Source organism: Corvus cornix, chromosome 11, assembly GCF_000738735.6.
Source record: "Corvus cornix cornix isolate S_Up_H32 chromosome 11, ASM73873v5, whole genome shotgun sequence".
Taxonomy (NCBI): domain Eukaryota; kingdom Metazoa; phylum Chordata; class Aves; order Passeriformes; family Corvidae; genus Corvus; species Corvus cornix.
In genome coordinates, this window is record NC_046341.1 from 16,147,999 (window position 1) to 16,169,409 (window position 21,411).

The 21,411-nt window shown below is 38.7% G+C and overlaps 1 protein-coding gene across 1 annotated transcript in view; it reads right to left on the bottom strand.

The window, feature by feature from the left end:
• Nucleotides 1-21,411, bottom strand: part of LOC104687422 (neural-cadherin-like) — a 61,347-nt gene that overhangs the window by 29,658 nt on the left and 10,278 nt on the right. The window contains exons 2-12 of the mRNA XM_039558065.1: nt 16,647-16,844; nt 15,355-15,580; nt 12,738-12,942; nt 10,924-11,035; nt 9,496-9,745; nt 6,597-6,739; nt 4,088-4,260; nt 2,897-3,065; nt 1,941-2,111; nt 1,237-1,409; nt 71-238 (exon numbers count right to left, since the gene is read on the bottom strand). Of these exons, the coding sequence (XP_039413999.1) occupies nt 71-238; nt 1,237-1,409; nt 1,941-2,111; nt 2,897-3,065; nt 4,088-4,260; nt 6,597-6,739; nt 9,496-9,745; nt 10,924-11,035; nt 12,738-12,942; nt 15,355-15,580; nt 16,647-16,844 (1,988 nt within the window). The remainder of the gene's footprint in view (nt 1-70; nt 239-1,236; nt 1,410-1,940; nt 2,112-2,896; nt 3,066-4,087; nt 4,261-6,596; nt 6,740-9,495; nt 9,746-10,923; nt 11,036-12,737; nt 12,943-15,354; nt 15,581-16,646; nt 16,845-21,411) is intronic.

Genomic DNA, 21,411 nt, shown 5'->3' on the forward strand with positions numbered 1-21,411 from the left:
ATATTTAAGCAAATAAACAATGTTCAGCCTGAGAGCTACAGACAGACAAACAAGCCTGTCCCAACCTTACCAAAATTGAGGCATCCCGTGTAGTATTCTCTGGAATAACGACTTCATAACTGTCTCTTTCCCACTGTGGAGGTTGGTTTTTTGCACTGGTTACAGTTACAGAAAGTTCCACTTTACTGCTCCTGTTGCCTCCATCTGTAGCTGTTATCTCTCGAATTATAGATGACTTCTGAACAGTAAAAAAGGTTTGAGCAGGCCTCCAAAATACATTAATACATAAGATTAAAGGCATACTTAAAAATAACCTACACAGAAAAATAATACCTGCAGCTGAATTCAAAATATGAAATAGGTGAAATTTGATGAAAATTCTATTTCCTTTACTGAAGATTGTTGGAAAATTTTGCTATTTGTCTCAATAAACCTAAGCAAAATGTGACACAAAATTTAAAACCAAACTGAACCAAAAAACCTACTTTGTGGAGCTCCTGAGTTCTTAAGCTTACCTATTAACAGTTCTTGTTATTAGGTGTGTAGGGTTCTTTGATTCATTAAAGAAAATATATTAAAATAATACCCCTTCACCAAACTTTTGTGTGTCAGTTACTTAGACATTAAATGTCAGTATTAAACATATCTATTTGAAGACTGACATCTGCAACAGTATTTCCATTTCAAAATAAATTACTTTAAAACCTGAAAATATCCAACTGCTTGTGTAGGTATTTAGAAATAGCTGAAACTGATCAATTTTAGATACATGAATTACGCTTTCACCTTCCTGAGGGACACCTATGCTTAATCCACCAAAACTGACATATATCAAGTTGGGAATCTGTATCAGGACCAAAATTTCACCCTTGTTCCCATTCAGGTTTGTGTCTTGACTCATTGCCTGTTAACACAGTGAAGTCCTACACTTGGGTTCTTGCTCCTCTGCTTATGACCTCAGCCCTCCAGGCCTTGGAATTAGCATGCCAAAGGCAGGGAAATGGGAAGAGCAAGTCTCAGAGGCAGTGCTGTAGCTGCTGCTTCCCAGCTGAAAGCAGGGCTTGCTCATATGCAATTCACAGTCAATGAACCCAACAGCTAAAAGCCTTAGACTCATGTTTAATTTAAATAGATGTATTGATCCTTTAACCTGAAGGGGTAACCCAAACTCATGACCTCAGTCCCTCCTAGGATATACTGAAATAGTCAGCTTAAAAAGGAAAGCAAGCACCATACCTGAGATATGGGCTGGTTCACAAACACCCAGCCTGTGGTAGGATTAATCTGTAAATAATTTGGTTCATCATTTGCTATGGAATATGTAATGGCAGCATTTGAGCTGTAGTCATCATCACGGGCTGCCACACGCAGGAAGCTGGTCCCAACTCTTGTGTCCTCTCTTAGGAAATCTAATGTAAGGAAAGGATATTTCAAACTGATCATTAATTTGCTAAACTACCATGGACATCTTTGTAAGTCATAAAGAAATAACTGCCATACCTTATTACTTTAGTATAACTTTCTCTTCCTTGGAACAATGGCCACACACACAGAGGATTTTAAAGGGCTGCTATCACTCCAGAACTACAGATCATATCTGAACTTCATATTACCCCATTCATAATCTGGAATTCTTATTTCTTATAAGATACTTCTTTCAATTGTCTTTTAACTCAGAAAATAATTGCTCTGTATGAATGACATGGCTATTGTTCCAAGGAACCTTCCCATAAGGCAAGCCTATGAGCTAAGGCTGTACTTGTTACATCACACATTACATAGAATAACAGCTCTGCAATTAAATAAGCAAAGTGCATCTCTAGCTGCATCACAGTTTGTCACATTTTCTACTGCCAGGAAAGGCAAAAACCCAAAGATCTGAGACATGGGGTACGCTCACACTCAGGGCACTGAAACTCTATCCAATGACTCTCAATTACATTCATAGTGGGTGTTTTCAAATCTGGGGTCATTGTCATTTTGGTCCAGGATGACAATATTGATCTGACATATTCCAATGAGTGGCTCCGCTGCCTGATCTGTTGCTGTCACAGTGATGGGATATTCCCTCTGTTTTTCTCGATCAAATACCTGAAGAGTTGTCAGAATTCCTGAAAACAAATGAAATACCGAAGAGTTAAAATTCTGTGTATTTGGCAATATTCTACATGCAGATATTTACTTTTCTGTCAATGCATTGAGATACAATGCAATATAGGTTAAATATACCTATAACATGAACTTCAGGTTCAATGATCCAACCCTGGGATATAACAAATGCAACCGCTGATATTGTACTGCTCAGGCAGATTCAAACTTCAGTTACACCTACATCTACACACAATAGGAATTTGAATTAGAATTGAAGTATAATTTAAGTTCAGAAAATGGAGATAAGTACTAAACTAAGAGAATGAGTTTCTAAAAAAATATTTCTTTTGAAGAGCCATAAGTGCAAGGTAAAGGAATGTTTCATGTCTTTTATCCTCCAGAAATCCTGCCTGAACTTAGTTTTGGCCTTCTAATATTTAGTTCCTTTGTTGTTTGTAAGACTAATGTTATTTGGATAAATCACTTATATGCCATTAGCAATGTTGCAGGATAATGTGCGCCTAAAATACATTTGTTTGGGTTTTTTAAAACCAGTTACAAAAACATACAAGTTACTCCACTGAGCAGAATTTCCACCTTTCAAGGAAAACACCAGTTTTAGTTCAGTACTGGACATGTGTGAAACTTAAGTTTCATGGAATATTTGTTCATGCAGTTAATACAGTTCATATTTGGTCTACTGTCAAAACTCCAAGTGAAAAAGCCTGAAGTCTGATTTTATCTAAGCCTTTTCACCATCATGGTGGTTTCTCTATGCCATTACCAGTTCTGACATTTGCTTTACCTGTGTCAGGATGAATACTAAATGCTGGTAGGACACCATCTCTGTGCATCAAGCCATATTTCACTATACCATTGGCTCCTTCATCAGCATCAGTGGCTTCAACCTGCAGAACAACAGTCCCTGAAGGCTGGTTTTCCAGGACAGAAGCATGCTCCCGATAATACTGGCACTATGAGAGGGGAGAAAGAGAAAGAAAGAAAAATTAAAAGAAGAGAAAATTCAAGGACTTCCCTTGCCATTTGATTTAAATATGTACTAGCAGGGATAAAAAAGAAATAATTATTTACCTACACTTTCATTGCCATGCTCTGCTGTTAAAGCTTTATCTGTACCATGATTAACTTAGATTTCCCTTGCTATTTTGTGGTTATACAACCAACACACAACATGAGGCCACTGAGCATCTCCACCTAATGCAAATATTTGGAGAAAAAGTTAAAGTTGCTTCCAAATGCAAATATTATTCTATATTAGCAAAGGTCTAATAAAAAAGAGGGCACACACTTGCCCAAGCCACAGAACTGCTTTGATCAAAAAGGGATTTCTACACAAAGTAATTTTGTCAAGGAGAGGTTACTGAGAATTTCCAAGACTGATATGAACAGTCACTGACTTTTCAAAATATGCCACATAGCCCATCAACACCTGAGCCATCAGTACCACACCTGAAATTTTTAGACAATAGATCTTTAATATGAATTAACATTATGAAACCAAATTCAAGCATTTATTTTTTACAGTACTTCACTATTTAAGCTAAAACATTCATTCTTTTCTCTTTCATTAGTTTCAGACACACAATCATCAAAGGAAGCCTATGTAATTTCAAGAGGTATTTTGGAGTATTTTGGAACAAGCCCACTGCATAGATAGCTATCCCTATGGATGCCTCCTCACATGTGTCACACAAGATCTCCAAAAGTGTTTCACTTGGCCTCATCCTCTGAAATGCCAGAGATGAGGTGTGGCTCAGGGAACAGACAGGAGCTCACAGGAGCTGTTCTGCCACAAGAGCAGAACAAACCCTGAAAGCCTTAGGGAGGGATGGAAAAGAAGGAGAAGACAGGACTCAAAGAGAGAGGGAAGCAGAGCACCTCCTGAACGGCTCATCTGCTGCACACCTGCAGTGCCAACAGCATGAAAACATTTATTACACAGTCCAGTACAAATGACAGAGGCTCATATATTTACCTTCTGAAAGACAGGTTTGTTGTTGTTGACATCATCAATTTTCACAACAACCTGGGCAGTACTTGTGAGAGGATGGGGCCCTCCAGAGGCGTTATCATCGGTAGCTGTGACATTCAGAACATACTCTGTCCCCTGCAGCTCAGGAAATGGGCTTGCACGAAGTCTAACTAGCCCTGTAAAAACAACAGGTTGTGGGCTTTTGCTGCACTAACCCATTCCCATTATTCTTCTCACCAGTAAGCATGACAACAAAGCATTCTGGCTTACCTATTCACCAATAAACCATAACACTGCTGTAGTGTAATTTAACTATGGTGTTTTTACTGCAGTCCCATATTAAAACAAAATTAAGACATCACAACAGGTTTGTCTGCAGGTATGTCTACAGAACAAACTCAGACAACAGCCACAACTCAGCTGACCTGCACATAATAGCTTTCATCAATCTGCAGCTGCCGTGGACAGCTCAACTGAAACCACTTCAAGTTTACCTTCCTGTAGCACAGTCACAGCAGCACTGAGCTACAAAGGCACAGTCTCAGAAACCTCTCTTCTGCCACTCTCAAAATTCCCCACAGGACACATCCTGCTGGACAGGACACAGAGGCACTGGCAGAAAGAGAAGTGCTACAAAAGCAAAAGGTACTACAGCTGCCTGAGATCCTGCAGAAAGGGGCTGTCATTCCTTTCTACACCATCCATCCATTGCATCTGTTATTCATCAGGAATAATCACAATTGTCATTATAACAGAGTATTTTCACAGCATCAATGTCACTCAACTTGGTTGGAAATGTATTGTTTTAGCTGCAGCACTTATCCTTGACACTTCACCACTTTACCTCCTCATTTCTGCTTCAAGAGGGTACAGACTATTCCCCTGACATCATTTCTGAAAAGAAACTGCTGTAAGCCACTGTATAAACCTTTACTGGTTTATTCAGAAACAAAAGCCCAAAAGTGTTCTGGAAAAAATGCTGATGTTCCTAAAATTAAGTTTCAAAGACTATAAAATTAATTGGCAAAAAAGTATAAATGTACCGATTGATGATTTGCTATATTAAAACTGTGGAGGTAATCCCAAGAGATGCTACCAATCAAATGTTAAGATGCTTTGACCAAAAAAATATGTTTCTTACAAAAATGATTTTCAGAAGTGTCAGATATATTAATCCTGTAGCAATTAGACACTTTCAAAAACATTGTTCCTCTTCAGGTGCCAAAGCATCTGTAGAAATTCAACTCTTAGAACCTGCACCCCTATTTTTAAGTCAGAAAGGAAATAAAGGAGCTCATAGTAAACTCAAGGTCAGGATTCAACACCTGCAAGTTACCTGCAGACCATATTTTTGGGAGCATTTCAGAATCTAACATTAATATTGCAAAACCATGATTGCATTGAAATTAAAATTTCATGTTAAGTGAACTCTATGAAATAAAGTGAAGGAATAACTAAGGGCAGCTTACTCCTTCTAATATATTCAACTCTTCTGCGTTGGAAAATCTAAGTTCAGATTTTGATTGCAGTTCAAAATACAAAGTAGTTTAACTGAAGTTAATTAAGTTACTTCAATCCTTCAATGGGATTTCAATTTGTTTGCCTGTTTCAGTCTCAAAACATCCTCTTCTGTTTTTTCAAGCAATCAACAGCAAATAAATCCTATTAATCATGCCAACCTACGTAGGTGTTGGTGTTTGTGCACTTTTTCTGTTTTTTTTTTTTTAATGATGACACCAATGTGGTGGGAACCTTTATTTCTTTTCATATTTTGAAAATATGTGACTATTGAAAAGAAAAAGATGCAAAAATTGACATTTCAGAACAAATGCCTTAAACTGCGAAGTATTCTCCACACATCTTTTTTTCCTCATGCATGCAGCATTCTTAGCTAAATAACACTGGTCATGTGAATGATTTTAGCCTTAAAGGAAAAATATACTTCTTTAGTTCACATCTTATATACTTTTACCTTCACTGAAATAAAACTGGTAGTCTCATTCCACCTACAAACACATCATTTTGTGTCAGTAGAACACAGGTGAGCTCAGCCAAGAAATATTTGCTCTCACCAGCACAATCAGCACATTGACACAAGCATGGGGTGGGAAAAGCCTCATTTAAAATCCCAGATGTCCAGTTTCCTACATTAAATGCTATTCAGATACTTGTCTGACATTTTGGAATGTCACCCTGTTATCAATAATAACAACATTCTCTGTTAAGTTACTGCCTCTTAAGCTACCTGTTATCTATAGCAATGCTCTCTATTAAGTTACTGACTGAAAGCAAACACTGAACAGGTAAGAGAGGTCAATTATACACAGATTTTAGGAAACTATACCCTTTTTTTACTATTATAAGAGAGTATATGCATTCTTTCCCTGCACTTTTAAAATTAAGCTTCAAAGATAGCATATGCTATTCAATTTGATAACAAGACCAAATTCAAGGTGCATCACAACAGAATCAACATTATGACCACAGCAGCAAAGAGCTAATATATAATTACCTTTCTTAGGGTCAATAACAAAGTTCCCTTTCTGATTCCCAGACAGAATATCATATGTCACACCATCTCCATCAGGATCAACAGCATTAACTGTAGCAATTAGAGTGTTTGGGCCTGCATCTTCAGAAACAAAACTCCTGTAGCTGTTAAAAAACCCAAACAACAGCACATTTATGAATTTAAACGGAAATATAATAAATAGAGAATGAAGCTTTACAACACCTACTACCTACCTATTCAAAGGACACTGCAGGGATTTGTAATTTACTAATAAAATTACACTGATAGGAAGCTTTTTTGTTAAGCAGTGAAATTATAGCATTGATAATCCATCCAACCATCCACATCTTTCTGGTGTTACCACCACAGATTCCCACTGCAAACTTCCAGCAGTACCAGAGCCTTGAAGTTGAGTGCACAACAAGACTTGTGCTAAATGCAGAATTCACTTGGGTTTTTTAATGTAAAAAAATGAACTTCATGAATCACAGACTCCAAGCAAACTTCCAAGCAATTTGCTAAGTTAAAGCAGTTTTTGTTATAGCAGTTTCTGACACAAGCCCCCAAAAGGCTTTCAGTGCAGTCTTTGCCCCAACAGGACTAAGGTGAGAGTGAGATGTGGAGGATATGTGCATAATGTCAGTTTTACAAAAATCTCTGCTCAAGTCCAGACACATCACTGACATTTTAAGCTCTTAAGAGGCATTATCAGCCTAAGCTTAATGCTCTCTGGAGTAGAAAAGCCCCCTGCTTTAGCAAAGTCCCAAATATTTATTATTTTATCTGACTGGATTGAGCGTGGGTCAGACTAAGCATCCGCCAGGCCTGTCCACAGTAGATATCCCAAAGCTCAGCCACAAGAATGAACTGCAGCTGACTGTATCCAACATAATACAGATGCACCACTGGGTTAGAGTGCTTATGGACCCACTGGCCATATACTGAGAACAGCAAAAAAATTAAAGGAAAAGAAAATGGATGCACAGAAAACCTTTCCCTTCACTTTTGTTGTCAAGATATGTGTGTTTTCAATGAATAAGAAACAGCTTCTTTTCTCCCCCCAGTTTTATATGCAATGAAGTAAGAGAAGTAAATTATTTTGGTTTAGCTCAGTCACAGCCCTCAAGACACTGTCTTAACTCTGCATTTGAAAAGCAATTGAACAGTAATACTGATAATTTTTTACATGAAATACAGGGAGAGAGGAGTTCAGAAGAGATCTCTTAAAAAAGAGAAAGTAAAAACTGACAACATGAAACAGAGTGATTGCCTTAAGCATTTCATAACTGAGATAAAGAATAACTGTGATGAAAGAAAGCTCATGGCAAGGAATCATGAGTTTATACTCAACTGCAAATCTGTTTAAACAAAGGGCTGGAAGGACAACATCATCACCTAGATTTGTATTAGACTGCCACAGAGCAGAACATTAACTGCAAACAGTCTCTCAACAGGCCCCAATTTACATGTGTTCACAATGATTCTATCTCATGGAAAATTTCAGCTAAGTTCTGTCTGAAATTTACCTCTGGGTTCAAGATTCTTTTCATAACAGGAAAGACAAAGCAAAATGAAAGCCTAATTAACCAAAAACTTGAGATAATTTGCATTCCAGGAGATGAATTCAATTCCAGTGCCTATCGACACATACACACAACAGTAGCTTCCCTGCTCTTGCACAGAGAACAGAAAAGCTTCTTGTGGAGGTTTGGTAATTGAAAATAATATTAATTTTAATCATATGCTTCAGTAAACTTTAAGTACAAGAGCTGTCAGGGATTTTTTTAAACTACATTTTCTGCTTCCAGTTGGTTAGATATGTTTACAGCATCTTTAATAACATCACTCGCTTCTGATTAAAATATTAGGAACAGATGCAGATAATATTCAGTGTCTCTGAATAGTAAAACAAATAAATAAATGAAAAATAGGCATTGGTGGAAGAGTGAGAAACCTATCCTGGTTTAGTATTTGAAAATATAAAGAGACCCAATAAATTACAAAAGATCACGTTTTCCAAGCCATATCTCCTAAGCAATGTTTAGAAAAGAAAGGAAGACACAAGATTTTGAAGCCAGAGGTTATCCTCACATAAAACAAGAACTGTCAGAGCTTTGCTGTTTTGTTCAGCTAAACCCCAAGGCTAGCATCACTGAAATCTTTGCCTCGGTTTTGTTCTGAGCAACTTCTACTTTTAAGAGTAGAAGGCTGGTGCAAAGGCTGACTACAAATTCCATTATTAAGTCTCTAACATCAGTGCAAGTTTACAGTACTTCTGGCATTGCTTCAGATGCTTCTGAGTCCCAACTATGGAAGAAAAGTGCTTACAGGAGCTTTAGAAGAAAAAAAATATATACATACAGTTTGTAGGGCATGGGACTAAGTGAAATTAAGTGAACTCCACCTATTGGCATTTATCTTGTGGATTTTGTAATTCAGTTGCCATTTAGGATTGTGTTATCTAAGCATTTTTCTTTGACAACTATAAACCAGGGATGCAGACTGCTGACTCTAAGTTTGAACTGCCTAATTAAAAGGCAAAATTCCCCCATGTCTCTGGACGAAGGCTAATGGCAACAACTCTGTTGCCTGTTTTTTCTGCCTGATTTCCTTTGGTGGTGGAGGGGTGCTCCTGAACTGTATAATCTGAAATTACTGCACCATATCTTTCAGTACATAGGGGAAAAAATAAAAGTGCAAAATCTGTCAAAAGAGATTGCCTATATACTACCTTTTTTTTTTACTGAGAGCCTCAGAGTCAAAATATCACCCCCACGTTCGTCAGTCCAGCTCTCAGCTTTGATTGAACCAAACCAGTTACCATCCTGTGATCAGCCTTTCAACCAAAATACAAAAAGCAACAGTAAAAGATAACAGAGTCCAAAGAATATGTATTTACATTGTCTGAGAAAACTCGGGTGCTTCATCATTCACATTTGAGATATGGATCCTAACAGTTGCTGTCCCAGTCTTGGGCTCTTCCCCTTGATCTACAGCCATAATGATGAACTCATAAAGGTGGTTAGGTCGCTCATAGTCCAACCGTGTTGCTGGAAAAATAGTGCCATGAGAAGTAATGCTGAAGTCTTGGCTCAGTGTGTAATACAGCAACTGGGCATTCTCCTTTGAATCACAGTCAGTGGCTGTCACTATGAGAAGAGAAAGACATTGTGCACATCAAAGTTAGTGAATTGGAATGATAAGTACATTTACTACTACTGTAGCAGGATTTGGTGCTTGAAACCAGCCAGAAAACTATGCTGTCCCCTGTGCTTTTTAGTGAACTAACCCTTACTCAAAAATAAGTCATTTAAAAAAAACAAAAGTGAACTCCCTGGGAGAATTTAAACACTTGATCTCAACTTTCCTGGATTTAAAGAGTCCTGTACGATCAAGAATATATTCCCACATAGAGAAGTATTCTCATGTCCACCCGACCTACACTGCTGACTTAAAATCACTGAGATCACACACTGTGCAATTAAAGATGGAATATTTACATATATTATTCAACTGATGCACATTATGTGTTTGTCAAATCCTATTAATAACCTACAAAAATCTATGCTAAAAGCACAGTTACCAGAACAGTAACTGACAAAGTACAATTAGTACAGCATAAACCACTAAGCAGAATAGTAGGCTATAAAATCCTATTTACTAGGGAAAAGCAATTTTCCTGCAGTTTAATTTCCTTTTCCCCCTCAAGATTTAGAGAAAGTTTATGTAAGGGTTAAAGACTAATACAAGGCCCTTGTACAACTGCTTAGTTGACACAAATTTGTTTTACAACTATATTTTACAGAGCACTACCACTTGAAGCACAAGTTCTTGTTTCCATTGGGAAGAAGCAAAGTATTCCTGTCAAGGATCCAAACGAAACCTCACATAGAACAGTTAAACTCTACAAGAGGCTTTTAATGCAAGAGAGCAAAATTCCTACAGCAAGCCCACACAGGACTCTCAGAGACAGGCAGAGAAGGTGAGCTGAGGTGTCCATAACTTCTGATCCAGGATCACTCTATTCCTTCAAGAAATGTAGCAAGACTGCTACTATGAGCCTGCTGCTGTAATACCAACCACAACAAAGTTCTGTTACTTCAAAATCCCACAAAGAAAATCTGTTTCCTTTGCCTTCCTGTCCCCCAAAATTGTTTGGGCTGTGGCAGTAGTAAATAAACAGCATGATTCTACAAGGTGCCATTTGCCTTCAGAAAGCTGCAACTACCCACACTGGGACAGGTAATTTTCCTTTCTGAACTGAATTCTAAGTAGTGTAAGGGAGAAAAATACAGTGAATGTAATAAATGGTTTCAGGAGCACTAACCTTGGAGAAGTGCAGTTGTCATAGGAACTGTTTCAGGAACACCGACTTTGTTGTAAATCGACTGATGAAATTCGGGAGCACAATCATTCACATCTGTGATTACAACCAAAACCTTAATGGAGAAAGGGGATGTTAAACAGCAAAGTGATTTAAGCGAACACCTTCATTGCTCTGGAAATACCACGTGGAAAAATTTCCCAAAAACATCCTTGAAATCTTCAGCAGCTATAGGATAAGACATTCTTCTTAGATTGCTCTTTTTCTGCTGAGTGCCATTGAAATATTACATTCCAAGATACCAGGAATTGCCAAGTCCCTGACCCTGCAGCAATGTTTTCCACTCACCCTTCATCTCCATTGATTATTCCTTATTACTAATTTAAAGGAAAATGGACCATCTGCTTGCCAAGCACCCGTTTTCCATTATCTTATCTTACAACACTTCTGTGATTTGTAACACTAAAAACTCTACTGCCAAGCATATTACATTTTAGCAGTATAAATCTCCAAGACCGGGTTCTGAATTCAATTACAGCAGCACAAATCAGATATAAGTGGAACTGATCCCCAGGGAAGTGGTCACAGCCCCAAGCCTGACAGAGCTCAAGGAGTGTTTGGACAATGCTCTCAGGCACAGGGTGGGATTGCTGGGGTGCCTGTGCAGGGCCAGGATTTGGATTCAAACCTTGGGGGTCCCTTCCAACTCTGGAGATTCTGAGATTCTGGTAAAGCAAGTAAGAGATACAATTTTGCCTCCAACGTCTTCCCAAATGCTTTCTTATTCCTGTGTCAAATACAAGTCCACAGTTGCACAGTTTACACTCCCAACAGTAAGGAGTGTGTAAATGAGCCTTTCTGGTGGCTCATCCTGCTGCACTTGATACACTTGGTTGAGGCATTCTGCATTACAGAGCAACAGGCAGAGGTGTTTCCATGAGTCTTACAGAGCAGATACGCATGAACTAGAGCTGCTCTGTCAGCTATTGAGGTTGTATCAGTGCAAAGCAGGTACAAGTTAAACTACCTCTAGGCTAAACATATTTGTAAAATCATCTCATAATCCTCTTTTGAGTCATATTTTACCATTCTTCATCTTGTAGTACACAAAAGGGTCAACAGAAACGATCAGGCTCTGGTGTGCTACAGCCAGTGTTTGTTACATTGGCGTACTGCTACCCTGCCTCTCTGTGTCCTCACACTTGATCCTTAATTCTGTCTCCCATTCTCTATCTTATTTCCTGCAGCAGGAACAAACTCATATGGCATGCTTTTCCTAGCTCAGTGAAGCTCTGAATTCAAATAACTGTAATAACTATATTAAGAAATATTTTTGCTGTCAAACAGCTTTCTAAAATACCATGAACCATCAGCTTTTAATATCAGTGAATTTTTATTACTTTCTTGTTTCACAAGTTCACTTTGCGTTCTTGATATGAAACAAATAGTTCTTCGTCCTGCCTTTATTTTAGAGTGGAATAATCTCAAATGTACATCATACTTGATGAAGGTAGAGTAAGACAAAACCTGATGTCTGACTTGGCCACATCCATTTCCATGTGTTACCAGATAAGGCTTGGGATATGTGATGGGATGGCATATCGATCCCTCAGAAACAGTCTTTAGAGCACCTGCAAGAGTGAAATCTAAGAGTATCTAAACCAGTCCTCAACATCTCCCCACAGACAGAAAGACTTTTAAAATAGGCAGCAGAATAGCCAGCATGTGGAAATGAGAGCTCCTGGTGAATCTGTACAGAATTGAAAAGGATGAGGGAAAATGGAAATGCACACAGGCTGCTGGAGGGGAACACCTACCTCAGCAGCACTGCTGAACTGCTCCCCGTTCTCCTCTGCTCTGACCAAAAGAAGGTACTGGTGGGGGTCACTTTCATAATCCACACTCCGAGTTAAACTGAGCTCTCCTGTTGCCCGATCAATACTGAACAGACCCCCAGGATTAGTGAGCAAACTGTAGCTCAGGGATTTCTTTTGATATGACACAGCAGTGACTGTAAGAAAGCTGCATTAAAAAACAAGAAAAAGAGAGGGCTCAAGGACATAATACAACATTCTGAAAAATGTGACAAAAGCGATGCATATCAGAAATGATGGTGCAACCCTGTAGGTCTGCTCAGAGGTATCCTCAATGAAGTCAGTGACAGCTGTATCTAAACACCAAATTCAAGCATTTTGTTACACAGTAGTTCTACCACCTTGGGGTTAAACAGATAAAGACAGGATTCTTGGAAGCAGAACACAGTAAGGATTAAAAATGCAGGAACAGAGGATTTAATTTTTGCTGCAGCTGAATTTGCCTGGTTCAACTTCCTTCTATGGTAGCGATGGTTTTCAGGCAGGAAACTAAAAGATAAAGCAAGATGAAAAAGATTTGTTTTAATAACAGCACAGTAAGTTTGCTGCAGTCATACCATCCTAAAGTTCCAACAGATAACTGCAAAAGGATAAAAGCCAGGCCCTAACAGCAGTGTATGTTACAGCTTACACTGGACATATATTTTTAGCTCATCTGGCACTATCTTTTTTCCACTGAAGTCCAATGTGTTTAAGGTTTCAAGTGGAAACACCCACAGTAAGAAGTAAAAGAAAAAATCTAAATATTTTTAAAGGATTTAATCCTGAAAACTAATTTCTCAAGTTCTCTTGCCTTAACAGGCAGGTTTCCTAAGAAAAAGAATTCCATCTCCCAGGATAACACACCAACATGTGTGATCCTGTGACAAGTACAGTCAAAAAACACAAACTCATTTTGTGCAAACTCCTTTTTCCCCCCTTGTATTCCTATGCTGCTGTCCTCTCACTTTCCTTTTGGTGCACCACTGAACCAATGGCCAGCACTGCTGTAGGTCATTATCTCACTTTAGTTTTCTCCTGTATTTTCCTATGATGAGGTCTCACAGGCAGTTTCAGCCAGTGCACGACTGCATTCCTGCCAACAGGAATTATTCTGCCCTCCTTCTAACTCCCTGCCCTGGCTGCATGTTCAAGCCACCTCTCCTCTCCTGTCAGCGCTGAAGATCTCAAGGCCATGCTGGGAGCATATTTAACAATCCAACAGAAAACTTTTTCTGCCTCTTTTGTCTTTGTATCCCCTCGGCTCAGCCTGCCAATACAGCTGTAGTTTATTGGTGTTACAGGCAGACCAAAGGAAGAGAAAGATTTGGTAATGCTCCTCTGCTCAGCAGCAGCCTTAAATCAGGCTCTAATTGGGAAATCATAAACCCAGAAATCTGGTGCATGACAACAACTCTGTTCTCCTGCATACTTGGGTAATTGGCACAATTTAAATATGAGAGCTTTAGGACTCTAAATGATTTTTCATGTCTATTTCTGGCCAACACATTACAGAAACAACATGCACGCTTTCACTGTGTATATTCAAACCTCTTCAGATGTAATAACCACACAAAATACTTCATTCCTTTTGGATATCACCAAGTCATTTCACCCACTGACTAACCTACTATCATCTGAGGTGTACAAACCTATTCCTAAGAGTGATAAAAAAGTTATGAATAATTTTATTTTTAATTCTAAACATTATTGAACCTGAGACAGCAGGTACCTGCTAGATGCTATAGTATTTTGCAGTTATTCCATTTCTTTTATGCCTGTGCAATTTAATTTCATTGCAGTTTTAAAGAAAAACCTTGTTATCTACGATTAATTTTTTTTTTAAATCTTAACAGTGCTTGGTTATTTAGACACTGCAAAACAATGTTGCAGACTGAACAGTAACACCACAGATAATACAATATGAGTAACAGTTTAATTGCCACAGAAGGAACACATTGACTGGACAAAAGTATTCTCAATTCAAGTGGAAGACAAAATATTTAAGAACAAAACAGCTTGGAAAAGAAGGGACTGAGTATTCAGGTGGACTTATGTTACTAACACTTTCTGTGATATTTCAATTGACATGGCTAGACAAAGGATGGAGAAATAAAATGAAAAGTTCTGTGGCATCTTCATTTTAGCTCAGTTTGTCATTGTGATGAAGACAGGAAAAAGAATCTTGGTTGTTCCAATTTTCACGTGGTGGAGAAGGCACTTCTCCAAATTTGACACATAATGTATTCTTTCACACATGATATCTCTCTTCATGACATAACAGTACTAATTTGTATTCTGCATTTGGTTTGAAAATTAAGACACAATCAGCATCTACTAATTGTTTTCATATAATTTCAAAAAGTAAGAAAGCACAATTATTCAATACCACTTTTCCCTGTAAAAGCGTGACTAAAAAACACATCATCAAACTGGTCTGGATCACTTCTATTAAGAGACCTAAATTGCTTCTCACAGTACCTAGTTATGATTCACAAACAATACCAAGGCTTTGGGGAGATCAAACAGAAGTCAAAACCAGGAACACAACCTCACTGCATTATTTTGAGCTGTTACTTACGGTTCTCCTTGTGGGGAGCTCTCAGGAACATACACAAAGTACGACATGTTGGTGAACTGTGGTGGTCGAAATCCAGCAATTACAGAAACAGAGGCTGGAGACCCTCTGCTTCCAAGTTTATCTGCTGCTATTACAGTCAGCAAATATTCCTTGTCCCTCACCAATGGCAAACCTGTTGTTTTAATCCATCCAGTGTCCTTCTCAACTTCAAATCTGTCTTCACCACCTAAAAGGAACACGTCCAAAAACTGTCATCATCAAGAACATTTTTACTTGATTAAAATTAGGAGAGAATACAGTGTCAATTACCAAGTTGGCTTTGCCTTAGGATCAGCACGCACACTAAAGTTCAAAAGTTTGTTTAGAACTTGGAAATCAGTCATTACATTCATCATTCATCACTGCATTTAAAAATTCCATTTCACTTCTCTAGACAGTTATCACTCTTCTTTATCATTGAATTATAAAATGGTTTGGGTTCAAAGGGACCTTAAAGCTCACCTCATTCCACCCCCTGCCACGGGCAGGGGGGGACACCTGCTATGAGACCAGCTTGCTCCAAGCCCTGTCCAACCTGGCCTTGAACACCTTCAGGGATGGGGCAGCTTCTGTGGGCAACCTGTGCCAGGGCCTCACCACCCTCAGAGGGAGGAATTTGTTGCCAATATCTCATCTAATCCTGCCCTCTGTCAGTGTGAAGCCATCCCCCCCTTGTCCTGTCACTCCATGCTCTTGTAAATAATCTCTCTCCATCTTCCTTTTAGCCTCTGATACTTCTGTTGCCTGACCCTAAGTATCCCTTACCAGAAAATACTCTGCTGGAGAGGTATTGTTGCTCCCCATCTGCCCAGACAGTTCCAAACTATTACTAAAGTTTCTTAAAAGGAGACACAAAAAAATTAGCACTGAGTTTGTACTAGCTCTGCACAACTCAGACCTTTAAATTTTGTTACAAATGAATCAGAAGGGATAGGAACATGAACCCTCCTCTCCACCCCATGAACTACTCCTCCACATGCTGTCTCATAAACACAGTCACCACTGCCACTCCCTTGCCAAAGCCTTGGGGAATACTGACCGCTCCAATCCCCATCATCCCCCGGGGATATATATAGGCAGGAACTCAACTTTGCAAAGAAATCTGTCCATAACCATCAATAAAAGTTGATTTTTCTCACACACAGAGCTGAAGGTTTATGAACCTTTTGCAGGAGGAAGGGAAAATAATGCTGAGGATAAAAAAGTCACAATAGTGAAGCATATTACACAGGAATGGGAGGGTTAAAATTTACCTTCCAAGAGAAAATATTCTACAGTTCCATGGATCCCTTCATCTGCATCCACAGCAAGCAGCTTGTACACTTCAGTACCTCCTGCAGCCTCAGGGGAAACCACAGCCAGGAAGGGGAATGGCTCCATGGCCCACTCAGGGACGTTGTCATTCACGTCTGTCACAGTAAGCGACACGTGCACCAAGTACCAATCCTTCCCTAAAGGTCTCAGGAAAAGGAAGAAATAATTAGACAGCTACTTCATGGCACTCAGAGTAACAGAAACCTATCACAACCTGAGTGTGCACTTACTGCAATACTGTTGGGACATAATCCAGAAAAACCTGGAGTTTAAAGCTGTTCTGGAATGACCAGCATCCAGACACAATGTGGGGAAGAATTAACCAGCTGAACTGCTGAACTGCAAGACTGGGGCCACCTATATAATGTTTTTCTAAAATCTCTTCTTAAGAAAAATCACAAGTTATTAAATTTTCAAACTTTAAATACCTGTTTTCTCAAAAGTTTTTTCTTTTTTTCTGAAGAAAAAAAAAGCATCAAATATTTTGTTTACACAAATTTACAGCAACTCTGAGTTTTGCAAATTAAATACATGTTGCCAAAAAATTCTAACCAATCTACCCTAACCAGTGATTTGCCCTTCTATAAATTTCACTGAAATCCTAATATAGTTTTCACTCCTATTTAAGTTTAAATACTATTAAATACATACAGTCAAAATCCAGAAGAACAAACCACCACAAAATGGAACTATCAAATTTTCCAAAAATCAACAGCATAAGATCCTTAAAAATTGAGAAAAAAAGTATTTATTATACTTTCACCAGTATTAAATTAACCCATGAGCAGAGCTCCTAATAAGCAATAAACATCAGGCAAGTATTGCTGAAAAGGTGGCAGAAAAGACACATGAGACAGTGATGGAGTGAGGGGGGAGGTGGTTTAATTGATAATTATCAGTAACATCAGGGAGCAGAGTATGAATATAACTTGGGCCTTTGGCCAGTTTGGCTTCCAGCAGAGTGGCACTGACCTTGTAAATATTCTGCTACAGAAGCCAAGCTGAGTGCTCCTGCAGGCCATCTTTAATGCCTCTGGCTCCAGAAAAGTGAGGCATTCGCCCACTGTGGCTCCAAAGGCAGCCCAACTGACACTGCACTTTGCTCCAGCCTGGAATGTGGCCCCGGAAAAAACAGCCATCTACACTTACAACATGACTTATCCACAAGTTTAATAATGGATGCAAAGTCAGAATTTTTAAAGTTGATGGTGTTAATACTTGATTTAAGTGTTGATTTATTATTTATACATACATAAAAACATACAGACATGCATTTATTTTCAAAACAGCTCTACAGGAATTGAAACAACATACAAAAAGGAACATCTAAAATTACCAGTTTTAATTTAAAACTAATTAGCAATACAAACAACTTAGTATTTAAGTATATCTTTAAGTAGGAAGTGCTGCCAAAATATCTAAGGTTGTAGACAGGGTTATGCTGCTAAGGAGACCTATTCTCCCTGGAAGTTCACTTAGGCTGAACTGCTGTACTTCTTCTCCCTCTCTACTGCAGAGTGACATCCCCCTCCAAAAAACATCGACATTCCAACTAAAATCTGCTCCTTTGTGTGAGGTGTGCATTTACTGAAGTCATCCCTTCACTCCCACCGAGGCACCCCCTCTTGCAGCTTCAGTTTTCCATACTCAGTAGTTCCTGTCTGCTGGCACGTAGCATGTTTAGTACAGCATATCAGAACCTGCAATCTCTGAACAACCAGCTTGTAGACTATTGTAGAGAAAACTCCTTGGTGTTGTGACTGGCAAAGTCAAATAAAAGTTTCTTAGTTTACATTCCTGAGACTTAATCCATCACAACCTTTAAGTACATTCTATTTTTACCCAGAAAATTCTCTTACTAGAAAAATCAGCAGTCACCCAGGATAATCACTGAGGCTCTCTTAGTTCACCTTGTAAAACTGTATTAATTCATCTTTATTTTAAATCTGTGAGTACATGGCTTTTTTTTTGTTTGTTTCTCTAAAGAGCAACAAAAAGTCTATTGACAGTAACTTGTTAAATCCAAATTAATTTCTTTGTAATTACACCCTATACACAGAATCTCATGTTCCAGGGAATATAGTATCAGTTTACAGTAGCACATATGAAAAAACAATGCCTGCAGCAAAACCCCTAATTTATACAATAGTAAATTACAGAAGTATCAGTTTCCTGAAAAAGAACCTCTATTGGGCTTGCCCATTAAACATGCCTTGCACCACTGCAGAACGTGGATACATGCAACACGTGTTCTGACACTTCTCAGGGCAAAATTCCCAGTTACCATGTACATCCAAGTCTTAAACAATTTTCTTGACTGTGAGACAACCTGTGGGCTATGTATTATTGCACCTCTGCAGACAGAAGCATTGGGAGGCCCGGTGTAAGGATGCTCAAGTCAGCTTCTCTAGATAGATGTTTATTAAAACAGTGCATGTGAAGCCAGTTTCCAAAGACAAACTCAAACTGCCTTGCTATAAAACACACCGAGGTGAGAGCACAGTAGCCCACTCTGCTGTAGCACTTCCCTTGTAGTCACCCAGGTATAATTCCCTTCAGCACTCAGACTACGAAAAGCAGCTGCTTTGCTTTCTCCTCTGTATAGAACAAGGGGAAAAAAAAGCCAAAAGAAGCTGAAAAAAACTTTAGAAAAACCCAAATATGTCAAAAGCAGCAGCATGTGTATTACTTCTCATTACTATACTAAATAGTATCAGATGTGTTTCACACAGACATGTCTCGTGTCAATGTGTGTTTCAAAAGTCCCAGGCCAGCCGGTCCAAGATACTTTAAGAAAATGCAGAGGAGGGAACATGCTGGACATTGATCCAAGGTTAAAATACACCACAGCAGCACACACCAGGGGGAGCTCTAAATGAGAAGTGCCAAACGCAATCAGTGACTGCCTGAATACTCCTAAGATTTTAATTAAAAGGTGTCCAAACAAAATAGCTGCAAAAGGGAAAGTTAATGTCACGATTGCCTGTCTCTTCTCAAAAGAAGAGCTCTGGTGGAAGCTGCCCCAAGTTTGTAAATACCCACTGTTAGCCTAGTCTGCCCAGGCACACTGTGGGCTTAAAGTAGCAGCACTAAATTAGAAGCTGAGTTAAGAACCTTTGAAAATCTGCCCCTATAATAGCAAGACCTATTCAGGATTTGAATGCTACCTCGGTAACCCTGCTGGGAGTAGAACAGTTACTGATGTTTGTCTCTCTGGAGTCTGGAAACCACTCTCCTAATCAACCCCTGAACTCCCTCTGGTTCAAGTCCTGCTAGAGTTCCTAACACGTGTGTATTCATCTATCAAAAAGTAAGTCCCAATTGAAAAATAATTAATTTTTATTGAAGTAGTAATAAATCTGGTTACAAATCCCACTTTTGTCACTTAACCAATGCCAATTCACTGAAAATTAATATGCTGGTACTTAGAACATATTTGTAACTGAGAAACAGTTGTAAGAAAACTCTGCAAAAGTGCAAAAGGACCAAGTTTGATCCTCACATGCTCTAACAAACCTTATTGCTCAAGAACTCAAAGGACCTGGGCACATTCCTCCAGGTACTTGTATTTTAACAGTTAGGAGACCTTAGTGCAATTCTGACATCTTGGCAAGACCAAAGCTTTCAGCCATATGTTGGTTACCTCTGAAACGTGAATAATCCTAAGAATTTTGTTAGGACAGTCAGTAGGAACTGCAATGAAGGTAATGGCTTTAAGTGACCAGCATCTATTTCCCACTGCATATGACCCTACAGATCTTATTGGTATATTATCTTCTTCCATCAACCCCAGACAACCTGATTCATAAGAAAAAATGCTGAATAAATCATCATGATTTCCCAGATAAAGGCAGTCTGGAGGAAAATGACTGCAAGTAAGTTTTCCCTTGACTGCATACCATATATCAAAGGAAAAACTACAGCAGAAACACCGAACAGGACTGTACTTCTCTGCAGAGACCTACAAATGTGACCTGACAACTTGTGGAAAAAACATCAGGGTGTCCACCGAAGCATGACAGGACAAGGACTTGCCAGAGGACAACAAATGTGATGAAGAGACTGACAGCAACAATAATGTCTATGTAATATGTGGACGTCTAGCAGGACAATGCATTAAGGATTACAAAGTACATGTTTGCGAACATAATTTTTTCAAGCATAACGCCACATTCTAATTAGCACAGCAAGTATTGTAAAGTTTTTGCTTTATTGTAATTACCATGACACACACATTACTAAAGGCAGTCTCTTGTGTTTTGTAACTGGCACAGCTGCTTCCTTAAAGAACAGACCTTAAGCCAGAATTTCAACTCATTTTTAATAAGGTGCATAAAATTAATCTTCTCCCTTACTAACGAAAATTATTTGTGCTTCAAGACAGTGGATGGAAGAAATCTTAGAAATATTCACCTCTCTATAGTTCAGGTGTCTCAATGCCTCTGTCCATCAAAACATCCCCCATGTGTACCTTACAGCTGTATTAGTTATATATATATCACTATATGAATAGTAACAATACATTATCATGCATCTGCATTCATATATTATGATTAAGGATAGTTTTTATTAGTAGTATATGTGCAGTAATATTGCTACATTATGGGAGAACTAATATGTTACAATTCCACTCAAATCTTAGCAGAAACAGCTTAAAACTGATAATCCTCTGTGGATTTGGGTTAAGTCCTACAAACACACAGA